At 36.4% G+C, this 22,563-nt stretch overlaps 6 protein-coding genes across 15 annotated transcripts; 1 reads left to right on the forward strand and 5 right to left on the reverse strand.

The window, feature by feature from the left end:
- Positions 1–33: 33 nt before the first annotated feature.
- On the reverse strand, positions 34–2,816 carry LOC106424147 (histone-lysine N-methyltransferase ASHR3). Its single transcript, XM_013864887.3, has 11 exons — positions 2,423–2,816; positions 2,189–2,335; positions 1,835–1,999; positions 1,694–1,720; positions 1,416–1,530; positions 1,234–1,327; positions 1,044–1,137; positions 885–963; positions 642–813; positions 464–544; positions 34–380 (listed from the first exon to the last, which is right to left on the reverse strand). Exons 1-11 carry the CDS (start codon positions 2,768–2,770, stop codon positions 215–217), a joined length of 1,488 nt encoding a protein of 495 aa, XP_013720341.2. The 5' UTR covers positions 2,771–2,816; the 3' UTR covers positions 34–214.
- Positions 2,817–3,145: 329 nt separating this feature from the next.
- On the reverse strand, positions 3,146–5,106 carry BNAA08G12870D. Of its 9 annotated transcripts, none has more exons than XM_048738523.1 (6): positions 4,842–5,106; positions 4,553–4,722; positions 4,235–4,302; positions 4,030–4,133; positions 3,704–3,769; positions 3,146–3,624 (listed from the first exon to the last, which is right to left on the reverse strand). In XM_048738523.1, the coding sequence occupies exons 2-6, from the start codon at positions 4,618–4,620 to the stop codon at positions 3,388–3,390; spliced, it is 543 nt and encodes a 180-aa protein (XP_048594480.1). In that variant the 5' UTR covers positions 4,621–4,722; positions 4,842–5,106; the 3' UTR covers positions 3,146–3,387. The 9 variants fall into 9 exon arrangements, with proteins under 9 accessions (XP_048594480.1, XP_048594479.1, XP_048594478.1 ...); XM_048738522.1 differs by having other exon boundaries at positions 4,553–4,649; positions 4,842–5,105; XM_048738521.1 differs by having other exon boundaries at positions 4,229–4,302; positions 4,553–4,645; positions 4,842–5,101.
- A 920-nt stretch (positions 5,107–6,026) lies between these two features.
- Positions 6,027–8,628, reverse strand: LOC106424203 (serine carboxypeptidase-like 29). The gene is made up of 10 exons (XM_013864957.3): positions 8,206–8,628; positions 7,870–7,977; positions 7,706–7,801; positions 7,526–7,618; positions 7,365–7,450; positions 7,034–7,297; positions 6,821–6,954; positions 6,656–6,751; positions 6,464–6,569; positions 6,027–6,360 (listed from the first exon to the last, which is right to left on the reverse strand). The coding sequence occupies exons 1-10, from the start codon at positions 8,468–8,470 to the stop codon at positions 6,172–6,174; spliced, it is 1,437 nt and encodes a 478-aa protein (XP_013720411.1). The 5' UTR covers positions 8,471–8,628; the 3' UTR covers positions 6,027–6,171.
- A 2,919-nt stretch (positions 8,629–11,547) lies between these two features.
- LOC106424129 lies at positions 11,548–12,442 on the reverse strand. Its single transcript, XM_013864870.1, has 2 exons — positions 12,388–12,442; positions 11,548–12,335 (listed from the first exon to the last, which is right to left on the reverse strand). The coding sequence occupies exons 1-2, from the start codon at positions 12,440–12,442 to the stop codon at positions 11,548–11,550; spliced, it is 843 nt and encodes a 280-aa protein (XP_013720324.1).
- A 2,602-nt stretch (positions 12,443–15,044) lies between these two features.
- On the forward strand, positions 15,045–19,744 carry LOC106424188 (autophagy-related protein 11-like). The gene is made up of 5 exons (XM_013864928.3): positions 15,045–16,340; positions 16,424–18,026; positions 18,365–18,585; positions 18,682–18,895; positions 19,025–19,744. Exons 1-5 carry the CDS (start codon positions 15,391–15,393, stop codon positions 19,442–19,444), a joined length of 3,408 nt encoding a protein of 1,135 aa, XP_013720382.2. The 5' UTR covers positions 15,045–15,390; the 3' UTR covers positions 19,445–19,744.
- An 18-nt stretch (positions 19,745–19,762) lies between these two features.
- On the reverse strand, positions 19,763–22,215 carry LOC106424190. Of its 2 annotated transcripts, none has more exons than XM_013864935.3 (6): positions 21,910–22,215; positions 21,528–21,797; positions 21,271–21,444; positions 21,090–21,196; positions 20,707–21,014; positions 19,763–20,608 (listed from the first exon to the last, which is right to left on the reverse strand). In XM_013864935.3, exons 1-6 carry the CDS (start codon positions 22,030–22,032, stop codon positions 19,911–19,913), a joined length of 1,680 nt encoding a protein of 559 aa, XP_013720389.1. In that variant the 5' UTR covers positions 22,033–22,215; the 3' UTR covers positions 19,763–19,910. The 2 variants fall into 2 exon arrangements, with proteins under 2 accessions (XP_013720389.1, XP_048594484.1); XM_048738527.1 differs by having other exon boundaries at positions 19,763–20,614; positions 21,910–22,209.
- Between the last annotated feature and the right edge of the window lie 348 nt (positions 22,216–22,563).

Genomic DNA, 22,563 nt, shown 5'->3' on the forward strand with positions numbered 1-22,563 from the left:
ACAAGCAAAAGTGTTTTCATCAGCCACTGTCCATAATCAAAACACAATCACATAAAAGACAAACTATAAGCATAAGCCACAAAGAATCAGGTTTTTTGCTCATTAGAGTTGTTTGTGTGTAAGAAAATAGAAGTTACAGTGAAACTCCTCAGAGGTTACTACAGAAGTACAACAGACAAGCTTGTTTACAGATATTCTCCAGGGTTTGTTGAAGCTAGTCTTGCTGCAACTTATGGGCTAAAGGTCGGTGAGACACTCTTCTGCGTTTTGCTCCCCAAGATACAACCAAACAGTTTGGTTCTTTCCTCTTTGTCCCAAGATAACCTTGACAGTTTTCAGAACCACAGTTACACTTTACTTCAGGACCAAACTGCACAAATCTGCACAAAAAGAAAACAAAAACAAACTAATACATCAGAATTTCAGATTGCTTAAGCTTATCACCAATGATCCAGAAGTTGACCTGTAATCATATGTAAGTGGCTCTCCTGCTTCTATTTGACGAGCTGCAAAGACACCTACACGGGTCTCACCTTCAACTTGCCTGTTGTTGTATTAACCACACATATACAATAATTAGACTGACTCAGTTTCTCTATCTTAAGCATAAACATATTAATATGATGTAATATATGCTTTACCACTTCTCCAAAACACAGTTTGGGTTGCAGCTGTGATTTAGAAAGCGAGAAGCGTTTCCTTTGAAGGTGGCATCAATTGTGAAGTCTTTTTGAATCTCACACATGTAAAAGTCTTTCAGTCCTTTGTGCTTCATATCCCAAAGCCTTTGCTCACATTGAGCATCACTAATCACTGTGCATAGAGAGAACACAATCACTTAAAAACCACTCTCTCTTTTTTATACACAATCAGTTTAGCTTTACCTTCACCGATGTATTCAACAATGAAGTCCTCTTTGTTAATGGATTCTGCTGCCTCTACCCCCCAACCACAAAGTTTGGTCTATAAGAAACAACAACATGACATGTCAAGACAAAAAGAGTGTATAATGTAGGAATCAGGAAACTAAATACTAAGTTTACCTTAACAATTTTGATCTTCTTATCCTTGCGGAATGGTCTGTTTCCACAAGTTTCAGGGCATCCACATCGCTTTGAACAGCTTACGCATTGAACCCTGAAACAAATTTGTTTCAAAAACAGAAACCATTCAAGCAAAGTTTCAGTTGTTGAGAAGAGGTTGGTTGGTTGGTTAGTTAGTCAAAGAGAATACCTGCAAACACAGCTTCTACAGCAAGTAGGGCCACAGTTAGTGCACCCAACACCATCATTAGCATTATCACGTTTCTTCTTCACAAGATAAATATCTTAACTTAGTCAAGGACTCAGTAGTGAAAAATGAGAACTATTTACTGAATTGGAAGAAAGTTTGTGAACTGAAACTATAAAGGATACTACGCCTGATGTGCACATAAGGAGGCAGATCATCTTTAGCAGCAGAATCTTTCCATGTCAAGTCAATCCTGAACTCCTCTTCCACATATGGCAAAGGCAATTGACAAAACACCTCCTGAATTTCAAAGTAAATTAAATTTACTTGCTTAGCTCTTGAAATTGTGAAAGAAAAGAAACAATATCCAGCTTTCCAGACTCTCCCCTCTTTGTTTTTCTTCACTAGACTAGCTAATTTGGCAATAGTCACATCGGTAGCAGGAGTCAAAGAAAACACTGACCTCTATCTCACTCTGTGCATCTCCACTCTGCTCAACGAATATTATATTTTATCAGTTCTGTAAGTGAGTCTGTATGAGAATACAGCTTGTAATAAATTACAGATAATATCTAATTAAAAGCAAGAAACTGGAGAATTAGACCTTTGTGTCTAGCCGCCAATCAGTTGAATGCCTCCAACAGACTGCTCTCCCTGGTTGGTCTTTCATGTGAAGTATCTCTTTAGGCCATGGAGCGTGCTTATCATGAGCCGCCATTGGGCACTTTACACACCGCCACTGAGTTCTTTGTTTGCAGACAAAGCACTCCTGCACATTGCATCCCATTAGATAACTGCAAAGTCAATCTAATCCAGTTCATTCACCTAAGCTATTCACCATTTCTTTACCAACAGAACTAACGATTAAGCATCTTTTTCATGACATGTCATTTCATATAATCTTCCTAATGATGAATTCTTTGAATAGACAGCAATCTAATACACATGAGGATCTTACATGTTGAGGGCATCTAAACTTCCCAAGATTATGAAAACCGAGACTTTCTTTGGCACAGAGCAAGTGATAGACCCCTTGACAGCCACGAACAGAGCACAGCACTTCTTCTCCAGGATACACCAGCTTACGGCAAACAAGACACTCAGCCTAACACCAAACCCACCACATAGTCAATCGTAACAGTGAAAGTAAAACACTTTGATAATTAAATAAACAGATAACACCATTTTGTACCATTCTCTTAGCTCCAACGAGAAAAGGGAGTACACATCTCGACTCAGAAACTCCGGATTCAACTCTTCTCTTGACCCAATTTTTCACATGATCTTCAAGAACCAACCCTTTCTTTGATTTTTCAGACGGATCTTGTCTTCCGTTAGAAACAGTGATGGCATTGTTGATGTCTCTGACCTCTTCCGCAGGAGGAATCATCGGTTTATGTTCTGGATTGCAGTCTTCGGCTATGTTCCCCGGGGAATCGATCGGTTTAGCTAGTTCCGGCCCTGTTGCCGCCGGGAGAAAAGCAGGGCAGCAAGTGAGAGACACGGATGCCGACATAGACATGTTGTCCAGATCTAACATGTTCACACGTGAAGTCAAGAGGACAAGTGAAAGTCTGTTACTTTTAGTTTGGTAAGAGAAAACCACAAAAAAATATGGAGGGAAATTAAGGCGGGAGATTTGTAAAGAGTCAAAAAAGGATTTGGCATTGTCCTCGAATTTTACAGAAAAGGTCTTGTATTTCTATGTATTTTCGTAAAAGCCCCAAACATTTCTTCACTTATAAAAACGATAGAAGAAGAGGCTTAGATCAACCTCGTTGCAGGGGGTTCTCAAATGTGGCTATCTCATAACCAATCAATGAAAACAATTATATAAAAAAAGTATCTCAAAGCATTTGAGATACCTATTAATATAAATACAATTGTTTTCTAATTTCTAGAATTGCTCTGCCAATTTTAGTAAACCGGAGATCAAACCGGCTTCATTATTGAGCCATGGTTCAAAACTTCAGTTATATGTTGATTGGCTGTAGCCGAGTTTGACAAACTATACAAAAAGAAAACAAACACCACACGAGAAACTGTGACAATAATGGAGAGTCTAGTTACTTCCATAATCATAATAGCTAAACAGCCAGTTACGACCTCCTTGTCACTGTAATGAAGATAAAAGTAAAGTCTCTCTATCTCGAGGAATCAAACCCAAATGCTTGCAAATGCTTCTTCCAAAGCCCTCTTCTTGCTTATCTCTAAAGAAAATCCTCCAGCCCGTGTAGCTCTCTCAGCTTTGAGCCTCATCATAGCTTCGTCTTCCATTGAGTAACGCTGATGATCTCCTCCTCCTCCTCCTATAGGTACAGGTTGTGGACCCATTCCCGTTGGTCTTGCAGCCTGACTGTATGCAGTTCCAGACGTACTCCCATTGTTTGTAGACTAAACAATACATAAACAAGCTCCCTGTCAGAAACGTTCACAGCTTCTTGTCGATATGAAAAACAATAACTCTATTTACCGTGTCAACATCAGTTTGTGGTTGTTGGGCCTTGCAAGCCGCCAAGGCTGCAGTCAAATCTTCAGCCTGTAGGACCACGTGAGAATACACCAAAAAGAAAATTGAGATTGTGGAACAGAAAATGAAACAAGACTGTCCATTTGCACAGAGGTCTTGTAAGTTTTACAGTGACGAAAAGCTTAAATAGAATACTACAAAACATAATGCATGATCTTATTATATGTGCTTCTACTATTTCATTTCTTTTTTTCTGCACATTCATCTGAATTTCTACTCACCTAACCAAGACAAGAAAAGTAAAGAGGCTATTGGAGGCAGTTAATTACCTTGCGGGCTCGGTTGATCATAATCTGTTCAGCATTCTCTTGAGAGTACTTCTTTATCTTCTCTTCAATGGCCTCAACATTGATTCCATCTACCAGATCGAATACTGTACAAACGGAAGATATAATAATAGACATTGGTCTCATCATCACACATAGATACAGAGAATGTAAGGTGGGAAACAAGTGAGAGAGACTAAACCCATGCACTCCACTTCTTCCAAGTAGTCATTGTAGTCCTTAAGTGATGGAAAATCCTCTTCCCTTTTATTGTATCTGCATTTCCATTAATAAAAAGATTGAGATACTCAAACCATCCTTTCTTTCATGTGAGTGAGTCACCATATCAAGTGAATTGCTTTATCAAGTGCATGTGGTCAATTTATTATATATTGCCTTACGATTCCTATCAGACTATAAATGATACCAGTCAGCACTGACCAATGCCAAATAGATTCATCTGTTGGAGGTTTTAGATGCACAGGCAAGAGCAAAATAAGAAAGGGACGAAGAAGAAGAAGAATACATCTCAGAGATTCTCCTTCTGATATGAATTTCCTTGTTTTGATGGCTAGAATTAGACACCAACACCATGACTTCTGCTTCTTGTCTCGTCTCTCTAGCTACAAAGTTCAAACATGAGTTTACAACTAAAAGCTGCAACTCCCAACATAAAGTTACAATCTGGGGAGGAATCTGAAAATCATTTCGATTAAAGATTATAAGCTTTGATACAATCAAGCCACTCGAGAACAACTAGAGACCGGAAAGGACAATAATTTAATCAAGAAGAGAAGTATAATAAAAATCAGAACCTGAGCGAGCGAGCTAATAGTTAGAAACTTCAATTACACAACGTCGTAGATCTCAATCCGTTAAAAGAGAGCAAGCACACCAAAGCAGATCAAAAGTCTTCACCTTTGAAGTTACTGCTTCCAACACAACAGTGTTTCAGAGATGAGAAACGGGATATTTCATTACATGACGGTTTTGGAGCAACTTCAGGCGTAAAACTCAGTTACCGATCAACTGATTCTCCAAGTTCCGGAGGAAAACGCAAGATGCAACGCAAGAAGCACCGGGAGAATCTACCTATTGGGCTTTTATTGGGTCAAGTTAAGCCCAAACTTTCATTTAGACCCTCGTAAAAATTCTATTTTGCATTTTTCTACCAATACTCTTCATACCTATTACAGTTTTACTCAATTTCTCATTAAACAATGTACTGAATTGGATTAGTGGAAGTCCCAATAGAGATATCCAATACTTAACATTAAACGTGAATATTCGTAAAGCAACTCAATTTGATGTAAGAAAATAACTATCAAAATGTATGTAGACTTCTTACTTTTGAAAATGTATGTAATATTATTCATAATTTATAATACAATAATAAATGAGAAAAAGACTAGGATAGCACTAAACCAAGTTTTTGTTCCCAAAGTAGCACTCAAGGCTCAAAGTCACAAAAATAGGTTTCATTAAAGAGGTAAATATACACTTATACCCCTTGGGTTAATTAATCTAAACCTTAGGGTTTAGAGTTAAGGGGTAGGGTTTTGGAATTAGAGTTTAAAATTTTATAAAAAATAAATACTAAAATAAAAAATAAAAATTTTAAAAACAGTTTCAAAAAGTATTTTTAAATTATAAAAAAAAGTTTGAAAAAAAATAAAATAAAATTTCAAAAAAAAATTATAAAAATTTCGAATCTGAAAACATATAATCTGAAACTATAAAAATAAATTTTTTTTTTCATTTTATTTATTTTTTGTTTTATTTATTTTTATTTATTTTAGTTTGTTTATTTAATTTTAAACCAAAGGTATTAAAGATATTTTACCCTTTAATGAATGTCATTTTTGTGACTTTCTCCTTCTAGTGCTATTTTTGAGACATAAACTTCAAAAGGTGCTATTATTGACAATTGCCCATAATAAATCCATATTTTTCTTTTAAAATATACATATGAATTTGATTGTCTATGGCTCAAACTCAAATGGTAGAAGAAGCTTGATATAATCCTCAGTATTAAATGTTAAAAACAAACAAACAACAAGAAGAAGAACCAATCCAAACGAAACATTTAAAACTCTTATTCACTATTCTATCATTCTTCTTCATTCTGACTGAGAATCCCACTCATCATGAGTCACTAACGAGTTCAGACATGTCTTTGCTGATGCTGCTCTCTGGTGTGGACAATGGGGTTCCAGATATAAAAGCCTTGAAGAGCGCAAGAGCCTCCTTTGGTCTATGCAAAGGAACTTCATGTCCTGCTCCTCTCACTGTCACAAAGTTTAGACCAGCATACTGCTGAGTCCACCCTCCCACCTAGTTTCAAAATCATCACTAAAGGTTTCAAAACGTTTTCTAAAAAACATAAACAAGACAAAGAATCTCTCACTTTCTCAGTTGAGTTTGTTTATTAAAATACCTGTCCGTCTATGTACCAAGGACCGTAAGGACTCAATGGACGAAGGTTTAGTGCATCAATGCTGTACCGGGTTGCTGTTACTGGTACAACAGCATCTGCGTCTCCACTGTTAACCAAAGAATAAAACTACTCTAACCATCCAAACGCCATACTGAACTAAAAGATCACACACTATATAGAGGAGAAAGAGACCTGAAAACCCAAATGCGTAGACCAGCAGCTATAAGCTCATGGTAAATGTTTAGAACCGAGGAAGAAGAGTCTTTCCAGTGTTCATTCACTACATCACTGCAAAAACCAAAGCTCTCCGGATCACAAACTGTTACAAAGCCAAAAGCTTTCTCAGGCTAATATTACCTGCAAGTATCCCATTTGGATGGTGCAAGTCCTGGCGGGACATGGAGAGCTTCTTGAACCTCTGGAAGATTGAAATACACTTTAGAGTGTTTCTCCGTGCAAGGATCATACTGTTCACTCACACGGCTAGTCCTCTAAGAAAAAACAAACAATGACATTACTTCAAAACCCTTACCATCATCTCCATCAAAACTAAAATGTAAGGTCACTTACTGGTCTTTTCTTTAGCAACATGTTTGACTGGGAAGCATTCGCAATACATGCTGGTGTGAAGACACTGTATTGGTCTATGTTACCTATTTCCTTGTCGGCTGTCTCCAGAATCTTATCACACGCTTTGGAGGAGTGAATAAAAGATTCGAAACCACACTGAAGCTTCAGTAAGCTATATGTTTGGTCGGATATAAAACCTAACGACCAAATATACTGGAAAAGACCAAGCCTGTCATGGAAATCATCCATCAGACCGTTTCCTACCTGTAAACAAAACATCCATCAAAAGAGTTTTATAAACCTTTTAGATCATTAAAGAGGAGAGGCTCACCATGTAGCCCTTCAGATTGATAGTGTTGTCGCCAGAAGCTTTGTTATGTCTTACAATGGCTTGACTCAGCTGAGGAACGTAATGTCCTAAAACCATCAAAAGAGAATTTAAGTAATTATAAGGCTAAAACGTAAGGCGAGGTTTGATGTTTTTTCTTTAACCTGCATAGCTCTCCCCAACTATGTAAAACTCTCTTCCTTTATACTCCGGATAACGCTCAACCCATTTCAGCAGAAACTTCAGTGAGTCTTGAGCTGTGGAAAATCATAATAAAACTCACTAAACAAAACAAGAGGATCTAACTAGACAATGAGATTAAGGAGGTGAATCATCATTTTTACCAGTTCTCTTATCACCATTGCTACGCAAATCAGAGGAAGTATTTGAGTATGAATAGCCAACTCCAACAGGTGCATCAAGGAACAAAATATTCGCAGCTGCAAACACAAAAAAGATTTCTAAGCTTTTTGAATCAGAACACACTGCAACATGTTACTATCATTACCTTGGTTCCAAGAATATTGGTTAAGGTAAAGAGTCTTCCCATCTGACTTAATGTGAAAGGGTCCTATCTCTTCTGCTTCACCAAATGCAACAGATGAACATCCAGGTCCTGTAAAGAGAGTAACTTTATTGAAGCTTTTCCATTTTTTTTTGGAATCAAAACAATATAGTGGCAGTCATAACTACAAGAATCTTAAAAGCAACAATAAGTAAACAAATCAAAACCAAAGTAGCTACAAGACAATCTCCAAAAGTAATTAAGATCTATATCATCATAATGAGTTGAGAATCCATTTAGGTACTATTGATTAAGGCGTAAAGGAGAGAGCTTTCAAACCTCCATTGAGCCAGAGAACAAGGGGCTTGGAGGCAGCATCATCGGTGGCTTCAAAGAACCAGTAGAAGAGTGCTCTTCCCAGTTTCTCATTAGTAGTAACGAAACCAGAGTAGTGAGCAAAGTCAACGTTGAAGTTCTGACCGGGCAACTTCGTGACCTTGTCCTGTTCTTTCTGAGACAAGAGAGCTTCACAGATACACAGATGGGTGATCGCTAAAAGAGCGACGACTACGACAAAACAAGATCCTCTGGTGGTTTTAGCCATTGTTGTTGTTCTTTGTTAACCAACCTTGCACAAGATCATTTGTGCATTTTAAAAGGATGAGAGATTAGAAAGCATGTGGAAGATGACGTCACAAGCGTACTTGACTAATCCCCCAAAGATTCGGACCTTTTTAGTTCACTCATCGTGCGTGTGTGTGGTCGTCATAAAACGAATGTGGCGTTAAACGGTAAACGCGGTTGGTCAAACGCGCGAACGCAGAAAAACGTATCGCTGCGTTTGCGTTGGGAAATGGTTGCGTGTAAGAGGCAGAAACTGTGATGTAGATGTGTGGAACAGAAGCAAGTGCCAAATGGTTTCACGTGTTTTCTGCTATTGGACCGTTTCCAAGCAACCTCACACTTCTCAACGAAATTATTGCTTTCTTTGACAACAACAAAAAAACAAAACAAAAAAACTGAATTTATACCATTCTTTACGTTTGGTAAGGTAATATCAGTCCATGGCATGTGAATATTTATTGTGTTCAAAAAAAAAAAGGCATGTGAATATTTTTTTATAGGCTCAAATGAAGAATCTTGTGTCGCTTTTTATTTTGACAAATCTCTATCTTGCATTTAAGTGACTCTATAATATAATTGGAGCCTTCCTAGACGATGACTTGATAAAAGCTTGAGGGGTCCTCTGCATTATCACCTATATATTATTTGTGAAACATTACGACCTTTTTTTGTAGCTACATATTATCACTACGATGATTCTCTAAATTGATAGGTTGGTTCATGTAATTATATAATAAGTTTTTTAATTAAATTAGCCATAAATTCATTATTAATGTTACTTTTTATTTCCTTAAATAAAGATGACATAATTGCCTAATATGGCTAAAGTATATATGACAATTAATGATTTTTAATAAAAATTTGATAAAAAATAATGTATCTTCTATCAAATTTGTTTAATTTTAAAAAATCACAATAACCATATTATAAAAATTTAGATTTTTTTGTATTTGATATATTTTGAATTTTTAAAAACGACTATAAATTACTAAAACTGTTAAAAGTCTCACATTCAAATTTTGCGATCCATGGTTTCAAATTTTTGTTATGAAAAAATACAAATGATTACAAAATCATATAAGTAAAAATCTAATTTAATTAATCATTAAGATTTAAAATATATACGTATATATATCATTCTAAATAAAACTATAAACCATATTGAATAAATAAATATTTTAGTTTCAAAATTTACTTTGAATAATTTTTTTTGATAAAAGTTTTAAACTAACATTAATAAACTTTTTAAAATTATAAATTACTAAAATTATTAATGCCACAATAAAAATTTTGTTATCAGTAATTTAAATTTTTAGCTATCAAATATACACATGATAAAAAAAACATATGAGTAAAAACATCATTTAATAGACATTAATATTAAAAATATAATATGTATGTTAATATCATTTAAATTTAATTACATATCCTATCAAATTTTTTTTAAAAAATTGTTTGGATTAGTAAAATTGATTTATACGTTCGCACCAATTTAATTATATATGTAATAGTTATTGACTTTTAATTATTCAATATATATTTATTATTTCATAATATGTAAGAACATATAATACATAAAATAATTTTTATTATCCCGCGCAAGGCGCAAATCTTAATCTAGTTGTTATTTAAACCTCCGGATCTCTACACGTTTTATTGACACTAAAATAAGTAAAATCGGCTACTTGCTTATTGCTTAAGAATCAGATATTGGCATCTTGGTATGTGCGGCAGATTCTTTCAACAAATCGAAGGAAGGATGAGAACGAGTACGGCGGGAGAACAAACGTCAGGTTCCCCTTGGGCATCACCAGCAAGCTTTTTTTGTGGCACAGTCTTCAGGAAACGAATGAGAAAAAAAAATTATTCTATGACATGTGCTGAAATATTATGTTTTTATGATTACAGTAACGTCATCATTAAGTGTGTTTTTATGGTGTTTTTGCTCGTATTTTTCAAAATTTTTACTAGTCTATTGCTTATGTTTCGTTTTATCTTATATGTATATTTTATTTTATGAAAACAATAATTCTATTGCATGTGTTTTCTTGCTTCATAATTTAGTTTATATAAGTTTTTAATTACTCTTATAGATTAGCTTTCACGATATATACTTAAATTAAACAAAACAAATACACAACTTAAAAAAATCTTGCTTTATATAGACATATGCAATTTCAATGAATCCCTTATTACATAAAATGTAATTTTTTCTATGACTTTTACCCTTCTAATACCTATCGATTCAAAGTTATAATCTCTTTAAATCTATTCACTATGTGTAAGGCGCGGTTAAACTCAATTAATTATTACTATATGTATATCAGAGTAAATTTTAATCTACAGTATCACAATCTATAAACTGAAAACACACAAAGACTACGAGTGATCTCTAACACGTAAACTTTGTTCGAGTATCACTTTATGTGTATTATATCTATTAAATTAAACAATATAATTTTTTAATTCATTTATCCTGCACAAGGTGCAGGTTACTAGCTAGAAGATTATTTGTGGTTGTTGTTGCACGTTCGTAGCATCCCTTCTTTAGCATTACTTTTTGGTACGGTTCTAGGCTTTTTTTTTGTTAAAGGGTTTAAAAATTAACGCTGTTGCCGGGATCAAACACGGATCATCTGCATGACAGGTGGGAATACTTACCACTATACTACAATGACTTTGTTAAAAACTTATGTGGTGCAGCCGCGACTCTAGATGTATTCACAGTTTCACTCTTATTATATAACTGCTAAATGTAAACTATAACCACTAAATCACCTTGTAGCTCAAACAGATGACGCCGATGGAATGGATTATCTTAGTCGTGTAAAGAATATCGACTGATTAAGGAGACTTTGATACACACTCTTATAGCCCAAAACAAATGAAGCAGAGAGCTAGTATGAGATATTTATGCGATTTTAAGTTTGTAACAATTTTTTTTTTTTTGATGAAATTTGAAATTTATTGATACTGTAAAAAGAATGAACATTTACAAGACTCTAAAGTGCCATTTTATAAGATTTACAAGGCAAATGTTGCAAAAAGAAGTTCTATCTAAGCGTTGTCCGAAACAACAAACCATCTCTGCATTAAGCCGGCATTCTTGTGATCAGCCCTGTACCGGAGTGACGTTATTCTGTTTCGTATCGCCTTGTCAATAATACGAACCAACTGATCCACACTACGAAAACCCGCCTGATGTCTCCTCCCATTTCTTTCTCTCCAGATATGATAGATGGTTGTTTGAAACACCATTTTGAGCAGAATCTTATCCATGACCTGCAGGTTATTCTCAGACACAAACTGCAGAGTTATTGTCCAATCTGGATCAGTCCTACTCCCACTCAATTTATTTGCCAGCTTATCCCAGATAGTAAATGAGTACGGACAAGCAAAAAAGACATGATCATGGGTCTCATCTGGCTCTCCACACAGCATACAACCTTGCTGCAACCCCCAAACTCTCATTCTGTCACCAGTAGCTAATCTGTTCTTAGCAGCCAACCAGACTATAAAGGAGAACCTTGGAACTCCTTGAGCAAACCAAACACTTTTACTCCAAAAAACTGTTGGTTTTCTTTCTCTGATCTGTTCCCATGTTTTAGCCGAAGAGAAACAAGGCTTATAGGATTCATCAGAATGCCTCCATAGCATAACATCGCTGCCTCTGTTGATGTCTGGAACTGGCTCTCTCTGAATGCGAGAGTGCAAGTCATGAAACTGGCGACTTCGATGCCCTCGTACGCTCCAACTCGACTGTGTAACAGCTTCACACACCCGTGCAGAACGAGGAACTCCAAGATAGCATGTTCCAATAGATCCTGTGATGTCTATGAGTCTCCCTATTTGTAGCCAATCATCAAACCAGAAAAACGCCGTGCGTCCATCATTTACCTCTATCCGTAGAAACTGGTAGACAAGTGGTCTTAGCTTCAGTAATTTTCTCCATATCCACGACCCCCTTTGGGTCTACTATGATAACTTCAATCTATCTATACCTATTAAAATAAAAGTCATGACTTAATTCATGTGTGATTTTTTAATTGGACAACCCTTTAGAAAATTATTTTAATTATTTTTATATAAATATTTGAATTATTTTAAAACAAACAAATCAGATATTCCTATATTTTTCTCTAAAATTGTTTCTGAATAAAATATTTTCGTATTTTTTATTTACAATATAAATACATATTTATTTTTCATCAAAATAAAACTTTTAAACAATTAACTAATTTTGTATTTATGTAAGATATAAATGTATATTTAATTTTTCACTTAAACAAAACTTTTAAATATTTAGTTAATTTTGTGTTTATTTAAAAAATAAATGCATATTTCATTTTAACTAAACAAACCTTTTAAATTTCTAATTTGTATTTTTAATTATAACTAAACTCATATATGATTTAGTAATTTAATGCTCCATCTGTTTCATTTTAATTTTTGTTTTAGAGTTAGACACACATATTAAGAAAATATTTAATTATTAATTTTTCAAAAGAAAAACATCACTACCAATACACATAACCACATTTTAACCAGTAGAAAAATATATTAGAATATAAAGTTAATAAATTTTGTATTAAAATTATAAAATGACACTTATTTTGAAATGAAAATTTTACTATACAATGATAATTAAATTGAAACGAAAGGAGTATTATACTTTTCAAATTAAATTTTTGATCCTTAATCAATAATGTTATTCAATTTAGAATTTTGTATCACATGATTGAAAATGTGGTATCATTAACAATTTAAAACAAATAAATTTTTGATCCTTAACCAATAATGTTATTTGATCATATTTTAATATATGGACCATTTTCAACTGTATTTGTTTATAAATATAGTTATTTAGTATAATTGTGTATTGTTATACGTCTATAATATATAATTTACCAAATATATGTTATTTTTTCGAAGTAAGTTATATGAAGCAATCACCTAAAACATTTTTAAAAAGAACTATGCATCTTAAATTTATATTAGTATTAAAGTTGAGATTTTTAATTTCAAATTTTAGAATTTAGTTAGTATAATTATGCATCCCCTAAATTTCATCAATGCAAATCTAAATGATCAACTTTAAATATATTTGGGATTCTATTAAATATATTTTAGTACATTATAATCATATTCAAATTATTTAAGCATATATTTATCCTCATTTAAATACTTAATACATTTATGTCTATTTTATAAAATGAATATATATCAATTAATAAACTATTTAAAAATTATTTTTAAAGTGAATATATATAACTAATATACTTAGGGGTTGTTATTGGTTTGTGATTTGGAAAGAGTTTTGATGATTTTAAAATAAATCATTAAACTGATTTTAAAAGTGTTATGATGATATATAGATTTTGTTAATTCTTTTTTTTTTGTGTAGATTATCACTGACTTTAATTGAAGGTAATTATAAACTTAAGCAGAGTTTATTTTAAAATATTATATGATATTATGTTGTTGTGTTTGTTGTTATCTTTTTTTTTCTGCCATCGACTCTTTTATAATTCAGTAGTTTTTACGAAAACTGCACTTGATCTATGTCTTCCACACGAGCTTCCAAAAAGTTTTTGCATCACAAAAGAATCTAAGCAAATAACACATTCAAATGTACCAAATAATCTTTTCTCTTCGTCTCTTGTTTATTTTCTTTATCATCCCAGCTATTTGTGATGCCAAGCTGTCGATTAGCAAATTTTGACATTAATCAATCTTCTTCATCAGCACCAGCACTGAAACCCCATATCTTAATCTCTCCTTTTCATGGGATACTAACTTCATCAAGAAAGCCCCAATTCCAATAGCACCAGTCGATTATATTCCTTAACATGAATTCTCTACACGGCTAGTTTAATCATTAAAAATGATTACTTTTGAAAGCTTTTATTTGAATTGTTATACTAAGTACAATAAAATACTATTAATTTTATTATTATAATTAACATATCAAAAATATTAAGAGTATGATTGCATGTAATTGTCAATAATAGCAAATAATATTAAAAATATATTGCATATCAAATACCATATGTTAGATTTACAATTCAAAATAGAAAAACGTTGTTTAATGACATAGTTTAAATAAATGTTCATATCAAATGTCATAGCTTCCATCCAAAAATTCAATTAAGACCATTCGGTATAATTAATAAGATAATAAATTAGGAGTTTAAATATATCAAAATGCTAGTATAATTTAACCGTCAATGAAATAATTAGATTTATGTCCAGTTCAATAAAGATTATTTAGTCATTAATAAATATATATTGTTGAGATATTATGAAAATAATACAAATCGACAATTAATAAAAAAGATTAAATGGTCCGATTTAAGTATTACACATAAAGTTAATTATTACACATGAAGTGAAGTTTTGTCTTTTATTTTTTCATTTTAATATAATAGATTATATATATATATATCTTATTATATAAAGTTTGGTTTTTCAAAGTTGCTAATTAACACGATCGTGACACATAACATCTTATATAACTAACGGGGAAAAATAAAAATAGTTATTTTTATTATAAAAAATAAAACATAACTAGGCTTTTTATCTGGTCTCTCTTGCGCAGAGGGAGGGAGATAGGCGAAAGGGTATCTAATTCTCGTCTCTCTGTTTCGTAAAACTTACATCATCAGAAGTATAATCCCTCGTCTCTTCCCGCAATCGCCTTCGTTTGTAGTATCACATCTGCTCTTACGTTCATAAAGTTTGTTCCTTTTAATCAAAAACTGTCCTGGGTACGAACGCTTGTTGGATATTTCTGTGTCGTAATCAGTTCGTTGATTGATCGGTATGTTGGTCTCAAGGATCGTAGTAGATACATAAAGTCTTAGTCTTTTACAGATTCGTAATTCATTAGGTGAGTCTACGATGAGCTCAAGCTTCAGTGGTGATGCCAGTGGCAAGCTTATTCTCTGTGTGGCTGAGAGTGGCCACTCTTTTGAGTTTGAATGCAGCGAGACGACGACTTCAGTTGAGTCTGTGATGCGTTTCGTTGAGTCTGTCTCTGGCATTGCCTTCTCTGACCAGCTTCTTCTCTCGCTGGACATGAGACTCGAGCCGCAGAAGCTGCTCTCTGCTTTTGGACTTCCCGCTAATGACAGAGAAGTGTTTGTCTTCAACAAGGCTAAGCTGCAAAGCAACTCTCATCCGCCATCACCGGAAGAGGTTGTAGATTCACAGGGAGTTGATGATGATGCTTTACCACCTGCTTCATTGCATGATCATCATCATCCATTGGATGATGCGTTAGATCCGGCTTTAAAGGCTTTACCTTTGTATGAAAGGCAGTTTCGTTACCATTTCCATAAAGGCCGCACCGTTTACAACTGTACTGTTGTGAAGCATGAGAACTGCGAGAGGTTTACGAGAGAGCAGAAGGTGCAGCAGCGGGCTGTTGAAGTTGCTACGAGGAATCTGGAGCAGTATTACAAGGTGATCTATCAGAACTTTCTTGAGTTTATGAAGCGTTATAAGCATCAACACCGCCTCCACTCAGATTTGCTGATGAATTTTGAAAGGGATATCGAGAGATTGAGGTCGGCTAAGGTTCACCCTTGTCTGCTAACTGATTCGAGGAGATGCTTACTGGACTTTGTCAAGGAGGATAACCTCAAGAAGGCTGTGGAGAACTGTGCAAGCTCTCACAGGCAATTTGAGAATAAGATTGCTCAGTTCCAGCAGATGTTTGTGGAGGTCAAGCGCAAGGTAGAGGAGTTGTTTGCTTGCAGGGCTTCTTTATCGGTGAAGAACTTAGAAGTGACTGTTAAGGATCACGAACGCTTCATTGACGAGCAAAAGAGCATATTGCAATCTCTCAGGTATATTGCAAATGATGATGTTTTCCACTTTATATATATGGAGTCTTCTGTTATCTGATGGTGTTGTATGAATCTTGAAACAGCAAAGATGTCAATACGGTTAAGAAGCTTGTGGATGATTGCATGTCTAGCCAAATGTCCTCGTGTCTCCGACCTCATGATGCTGTTTCAGCCCTGGGTCCTATGTACGAAGTGCATGATAAGAACCACCTCCCCAAGATGCAGGCTTGTTATAACTCTATCTCTGAATTGCTGGGTTTCTGCAAGAACAAGAAGAACGAGATGAACAGCTTTGTACACAGCTACATGCAAAAGATAACGTACGTCACATATATCATCAAAGATGCTAAATTACAGTTTCCTGTTTTTAGAGAGGCGATGGTGCGTCAGGATGACTTATTTGCAGACCTGAAGTTACTCCGTGGTGTTGGCCCTGCTTATAGAGCCTGCCTCGCAGAGGCGGTGAGAAGAAAAGCCTCTATGAAACTTTACATGGGAATGGCTGGGCAACTGGCAGAGAAGCTTGCTATGAAGAGGGAAACAGAGGTCAGGAGACGTGAGGAGTTTCTTAAAACGCATGGTCCCTTTGTACCTCGTGACGTGTTGGCCTCAATGGGTTTATATGATACGCCCACTCAGTGTGATGTCAATGTAGCTCCTTATGATACAAGTTTGATCAATATTGAAATGGCAGACGTTGATCGATATGCTCCTGAGTATCTAGTTGGGTTACATTCAAAGTTTGCATCCTCAAGGAGTTCACTGGGCATGTCTAGTGATAGTGAGACTGAGGAGATAGGTTTAGACAGTTTTGATGATTACCTAGCAGCCTCTGAATTAGTGGAGATAGCTGGAACTAGCAAGATGGAAGTTGAGAATGCGAAACTGAAAGCTGACCTCGCTTCTGCAATCTCTCGGATCTGTTCGTTAGGCCCACAAGTTGAATATGAGGTGATGGATGAAAGCGAAGTAGAACATATGCTGAAAAACGCCGCGGAGAAGACAGCAGAGGCACTGCAGGCCAAAGATGAGTATGAGAAACATCTCTTATCTATGCTCAAGGAAAAACAAAGACATTGTGATTCATATGAGAAGCGAATCCGTGAACTGGAACAACGTCTCAACGATGATTATCTACTGGGACAGAGAAATATTAATAATAATACGGATGCGTCTGGCTTGGAAGTTACTGAGTACAAAGCAGAAGCTTCAGGTGACGTGGAAGGCAACAAAGCTCATGTATCTGGCTCGGAGCACATGGATGAGGAGGGCTCGTGTGTTTCAAATCTTTCTAGCAAGCAGCCGTGTAAGGCTCGGGAACGTATGGATGAGAATATGGTGGATTCCTCTCTGGTGCTCAGTCATCCGCTTGATTCATCAATGCTGGAAAGCCAGCAAAATAATGAGAAAGGTGGAAAGGGTAACGCAGAGGGGGAGATGGGTGTGTTTCTAAGTAACAGTTCGACCGCCGAGAGCTCACCAAAATCTTTGAATAATAATGTGGCGACTGGCGTAGGTTTAGATACCAAACACAGTGATGATATTGTCTTGGAACTTAGAAATGAGCTGATGGAGAAGTCCAGTAAACTGAGTGAGACAGAGTCCAAGCTAAATGGAGCTATGGAAGAGGTAGCCAGTCTGAGCAGAGAGTTGGGAATGAATCAGAAGCTTCTCGAAGAATCCCAGGTTTTGCAGCTACTTCATCTTTTTTTTTCCTTTTCTAATCCTTCCAACTCTGATACTCATTGCATTGCTAGTTTAGGAGTTAGTCTTTACTTTTTGGTTTGTTATCCTGTGATCCTTTTCTGTGACTCCTCTGGTTGCTGGTATTAGCTTTGTCCTACACGTCAAGTTTTTGGTATCCAAGGGGCTAGTATCAGGCCTTTTTCTGTGATCTTTGGTAATGAACTCTAGGAAGGTTCAATATGCTTTACCGTAATGCCTAAATTAGCTAAATCCAATCAGTTCCAGTTAGCTAAATTATTCCTTCTGTATGTGGTAAAATATTACTATCTTGGTTGTAGATGAACTGTGCGCATTTGGAGAACTGCTTACATGAAGCAAGAGAAGAAGCCCAGACCCATCTCTGCGCTGCTGATCGTCGAGCTTCTGAGTACAATACACTACGCGCATCATCTGTGAAGATGCGAGGCCTCTTTGAAAGACTCCGAAGCTCCGTCTGTGCTGGTGGTGGGGTTGCTGGTTTTGCCGAGTCCTTGCGTACTTTGGCTCAAGCTTTAGCCAAGTAAGTTCCACTTTGCTTCCAATAATATATAGCCTAGTCCTTCCTCTCTTTTGGAGTTCTTGTTTCTCATTCTTTTCTTTCTTGGGAATATCACAGGTCCATTAATGACAATGAAGATGTCGGTACTGTTGAGTTCCGGAAATGCATCCGAGTCCTGGCAGACAAAGTTAGCATCCTCTCCAAACACTGGGAGGAATCTTTTGAAAAGTGCCGGAATCTTGAAGCTACAAGTGACCAGGCAAGGAAGGACTTGGAGGAAAAGGAAGAGCTGGTGAAAACATTGTACACTAAGCATCAACTTGGGAAGCAGGTAGACTCTTGTTATCCCTAATACAGCAAACGTGTTTATTATCCCAAACTTTCTCTTCTGCTGCGCATATGAAATTTGGAGCGTCCTCAGTTTTGAATGAGCAAAATCGGTGAACTTTTTTGTTGACAGGCTAATAGAGAAAAGATATCATTTGGTCGTCTTGAAGTCCATGAGGTAGCAGCATTTGTGCTGAATCCAGCAGGGCATTACGAGGCGATTAGCAGGAACTGCCCAAACTACTACTTGTCCTCTGAATCCGAGGCACTGTTCACAGATCACCTCCCAAACCGACCTACATACATCGTTGGACAGATTGTCCACATCGAGCGCCAAGCAGTGAAGCAGCCATCAGCACTTTCAGCTTCTTCATCTCCAGAGGCGGGTAAGTCGGACTATCTGGGCTCAAGAACTCTGGCATCAAGCTCAAGGTCAACATCATCTTCAGGAACAACACCAACAAACCCTTATGGTCTTTCTTCAGGATGTGAATACTTCATTGTGACAATAGCAATGCTTCCAGACACTCCCATTCATCAAAAAGCTTCCTGATCCTTTTGCTTGTTCTCTAGGCAGATTGATGTGATGGAAGAAACCCCTCCCTAAAAAGGAATTAAAAAATGTAAATACTTATTATTCAAATAGCACAACCATCTAGTTTGGGTGTTGGGTTTCATTTGTCTCTTCAGATATTGATTTCATTTCATCTCTTTCGTCGTTCTGTACAGCTGATGAGCACTGATCTTAGTTTAATATTTTATCCTTGTACATATTCTGCTTTGCTTTATAGATGCTGTAATAAAAGAACAATATAATGGAATGCCTAAGCTTCTTCAGGCATTGTTTTATAAATGGGATGACTACATAAAATCATTATCAAAACATGTTTCTTCAATTCCTTATGGGGTTTAGTGACCAAGAAACAAAATTTGATTTACAAGAAAAAACATAAAGCTGCTACTTCAGGTTCCTATACTTGCCAAATACTGAAACAGAAAGAAGGAATCTATATATATAATCATCTATTATATGCATCACTATCTTCTTCTGATATGTTGGACAAGAACTTTGGCAAGGATGTGATCCGGGGGAGATGCAATAGCAGATCGCTGAACGAGTCTTTCCTCAACATACCCTGTGGTCTGCTGCTGGAAGCTGGATCAAGAACTCTGTTGTTGTTATTGTCCGGAACTATCCCCTTCAGATCACTGAGTTCAGACTTCAATCCAACCGAGACTTCAGTATTGAGCTGTGAGTTTGCAGCGCCGTTGAGATCCTTGTACAAGAGGTTGAATAAGGAATCAACCCTTGGCATGAGAGACTTCTCATCTTGTGGTGCATCGAACTGGATGTTATCACTTAGCAATTGCTGCTTCATGCCGTTGAAATTCTCCATATGTTCCGGATGGTTTCCAACAGCAGAATCAGAGAGAAGTCCAACGAAATCGCTCACTGACATGGATTGTTGTAGTCCAGGTACTTTTATCTGACTCGAATCAGTTATGTTTCCTGAATCAGATAACACTGCAAGGAAATCACTAACTGACATAGATTGGTGTAGTCCAGCTACTTCTTCAACCTGACTCGAATCACTTGTATCTTTTGGATCACAGAGAACTGCAAGGAAATCACTCAGTGACATAGATTGGCGCAGTCCTCCCATCTGACCACAATCCGTTGTGTTTCTTGAATTGACTGCTTCATTTGCACGAGCATCTATCATTAGAGATGAATCAAACAAAGAAAACACACGTTAACTTAACTTGGCTCAACAAAAGTGAAAAGTAAAAGAAAACTACAAAAAAGACAGATACCTGAGCTGGGAGACGGTGCTTCATGAGACAGATACATATGCTCAGAGGATGACTGTGCTCCAACAGGAGATGCTAAGTTCCGAGTCCCAGATACTGAAGGAGCTTTGCTAAGATTAAAACTCCCAAAAGGATTATTACCCTTTGTTGATTCACTCGGATCCTCAAAGATAGATCGCCGTGCATCAAAGCAGGGAGAGTCCATAATTATCTCTGACTCACGGCTTAAATACAACAGGCGGTGATCACACTGAACAAGCTTTTCCAAATGTTTGTTCATTATCCCTTCAGCACATTGCAGAAAATGCTTCCTAACAAATCACAGTGAGATTATCATAAGCTGAAGCTAGGACATAAAACATTATCCAGTCACAAAATGTATGTACCTGTACATACTGGCTTGTCCATCGGTAAAATCTGAAGTTGCCTGCCACAAAGTATGTTTCCTAGGCTGCGGGTTTGTTTCTCGGAAAAACAAAGGCTGCCTAGAAAGCTGAAACAAAAGAAAAAGAAACCAAACATTAGAGTTGAACAAAAAGCATTCGGACGCACGAGTGAATCTTGTACCAGGAGAGTCAACGTCCCAGGTCCTTTTTCAGGACAGTTTGCTTTCAACCCCACAATATCTGACCATTGGATCTCGATTTTACTCTTGAGACCTCGTTCCAACACTTCCCAAACAAGTTTATGTTTTGCAAAGTAACACTTCGCCACCAAATCACCTTCATACCTCGATTTATACTTCAAAAAAAAAAAAAAAACAGAACCATGTACAAGTCAGGTTCTGAAAGCAACATATATCAAAACAAAAGGTAAAAGCTCACCTCCCACTGCCCGATCTTTAATACCGAGGCAGGAAAGTTTGAAGCTTTCAGCTTCTCAATACTTCCTGGCCCCAAGTTCGATCCAGCAGTAATGCATTTACTCTCTTGTTTAACACCACCAGAGCCTCCGGCTTTTGGGTCACCGCTTTGCGTTAGCCTCATCTGTATCAAATCCAGCAAAGATGGACTCTTTCTAAGGCTTAGTCCAAGAGGACTCGGCTCAGCAAACGGGCTATACTTGGCCGGTGCCATCGGCGATGAGCTCCACAACTGATCATCCATTGCAACAATAACAATCAATAATAAGCTAATAAAGGAGAAAACTTTATATCAAATTCTCGAGGAAACTTAAACAGATTGGCTTAATTGGGAGTTAACAAACCTTAGATCGCTTGTTGAAAGGACCGTGCTCTTCTTCTAAACCGTCCTCCGCGATCTCCAGCTTCACCGGGAGCTCGTCTCGGCACTTCGCCGCTGAATAAGACTCGGGTCTCATTTCAACCATCCAAAGGACAAAACCCTTTCTCCAGAATCAAAAAAGGAAGAAACTTTCACAGAGAATCAGCAAAGCCTAGAAATTTAGAGTAGATCACTCTCTCTCTCTCTCTCTCTCTCTCTCTCTCGCTCTCTCTCTCTATTTGATTGAAACGGTGGATTCTCCTGGCGGCTATCGACGCGAGTATCCGGCTATGTACTGACACGCGCTATCGTCATTTGATTAAAAAGTAAATTGGAGTTCTTTGAAATTACGGAACTAGCCACCGCTTTGTGGCTCTGGAGGAGGGGTAATATGGTTATTTACGTATCATATTAGTTTGCTGGCGGACAGAGAGCCAGTAGTTCTGGATAATGGATATATTACATGGGACCCGCATTTGTTTATTCCTTTGACGGCTATAGCTAGAGAACGCGCCACGTGTCACTTGTCATCACTGGTTTTCTACTTAGCTTTTTGTTGTAGTCACTAGTCAGTAGTCAGTAGTCAATAGTGTGTTCTTAGGGTATTCAAACATAAATTAGATTACATTCTTATCTT

Source organism: Brassica napus, chromosome A8, assembly GCF_020379485.1.
Source record: "Brassica napus cultivar Da-Ae chromosome A8, Da-Ae, whole genome shotgun sequence".
Classification (NCBI taxonomy): domain Eukaryota; kingdom Viridiplantae; phylum Streptophyta; class Magnoliopsida; order Brassicales; family Brassicaceae; genus Brassica; species Brassica napus.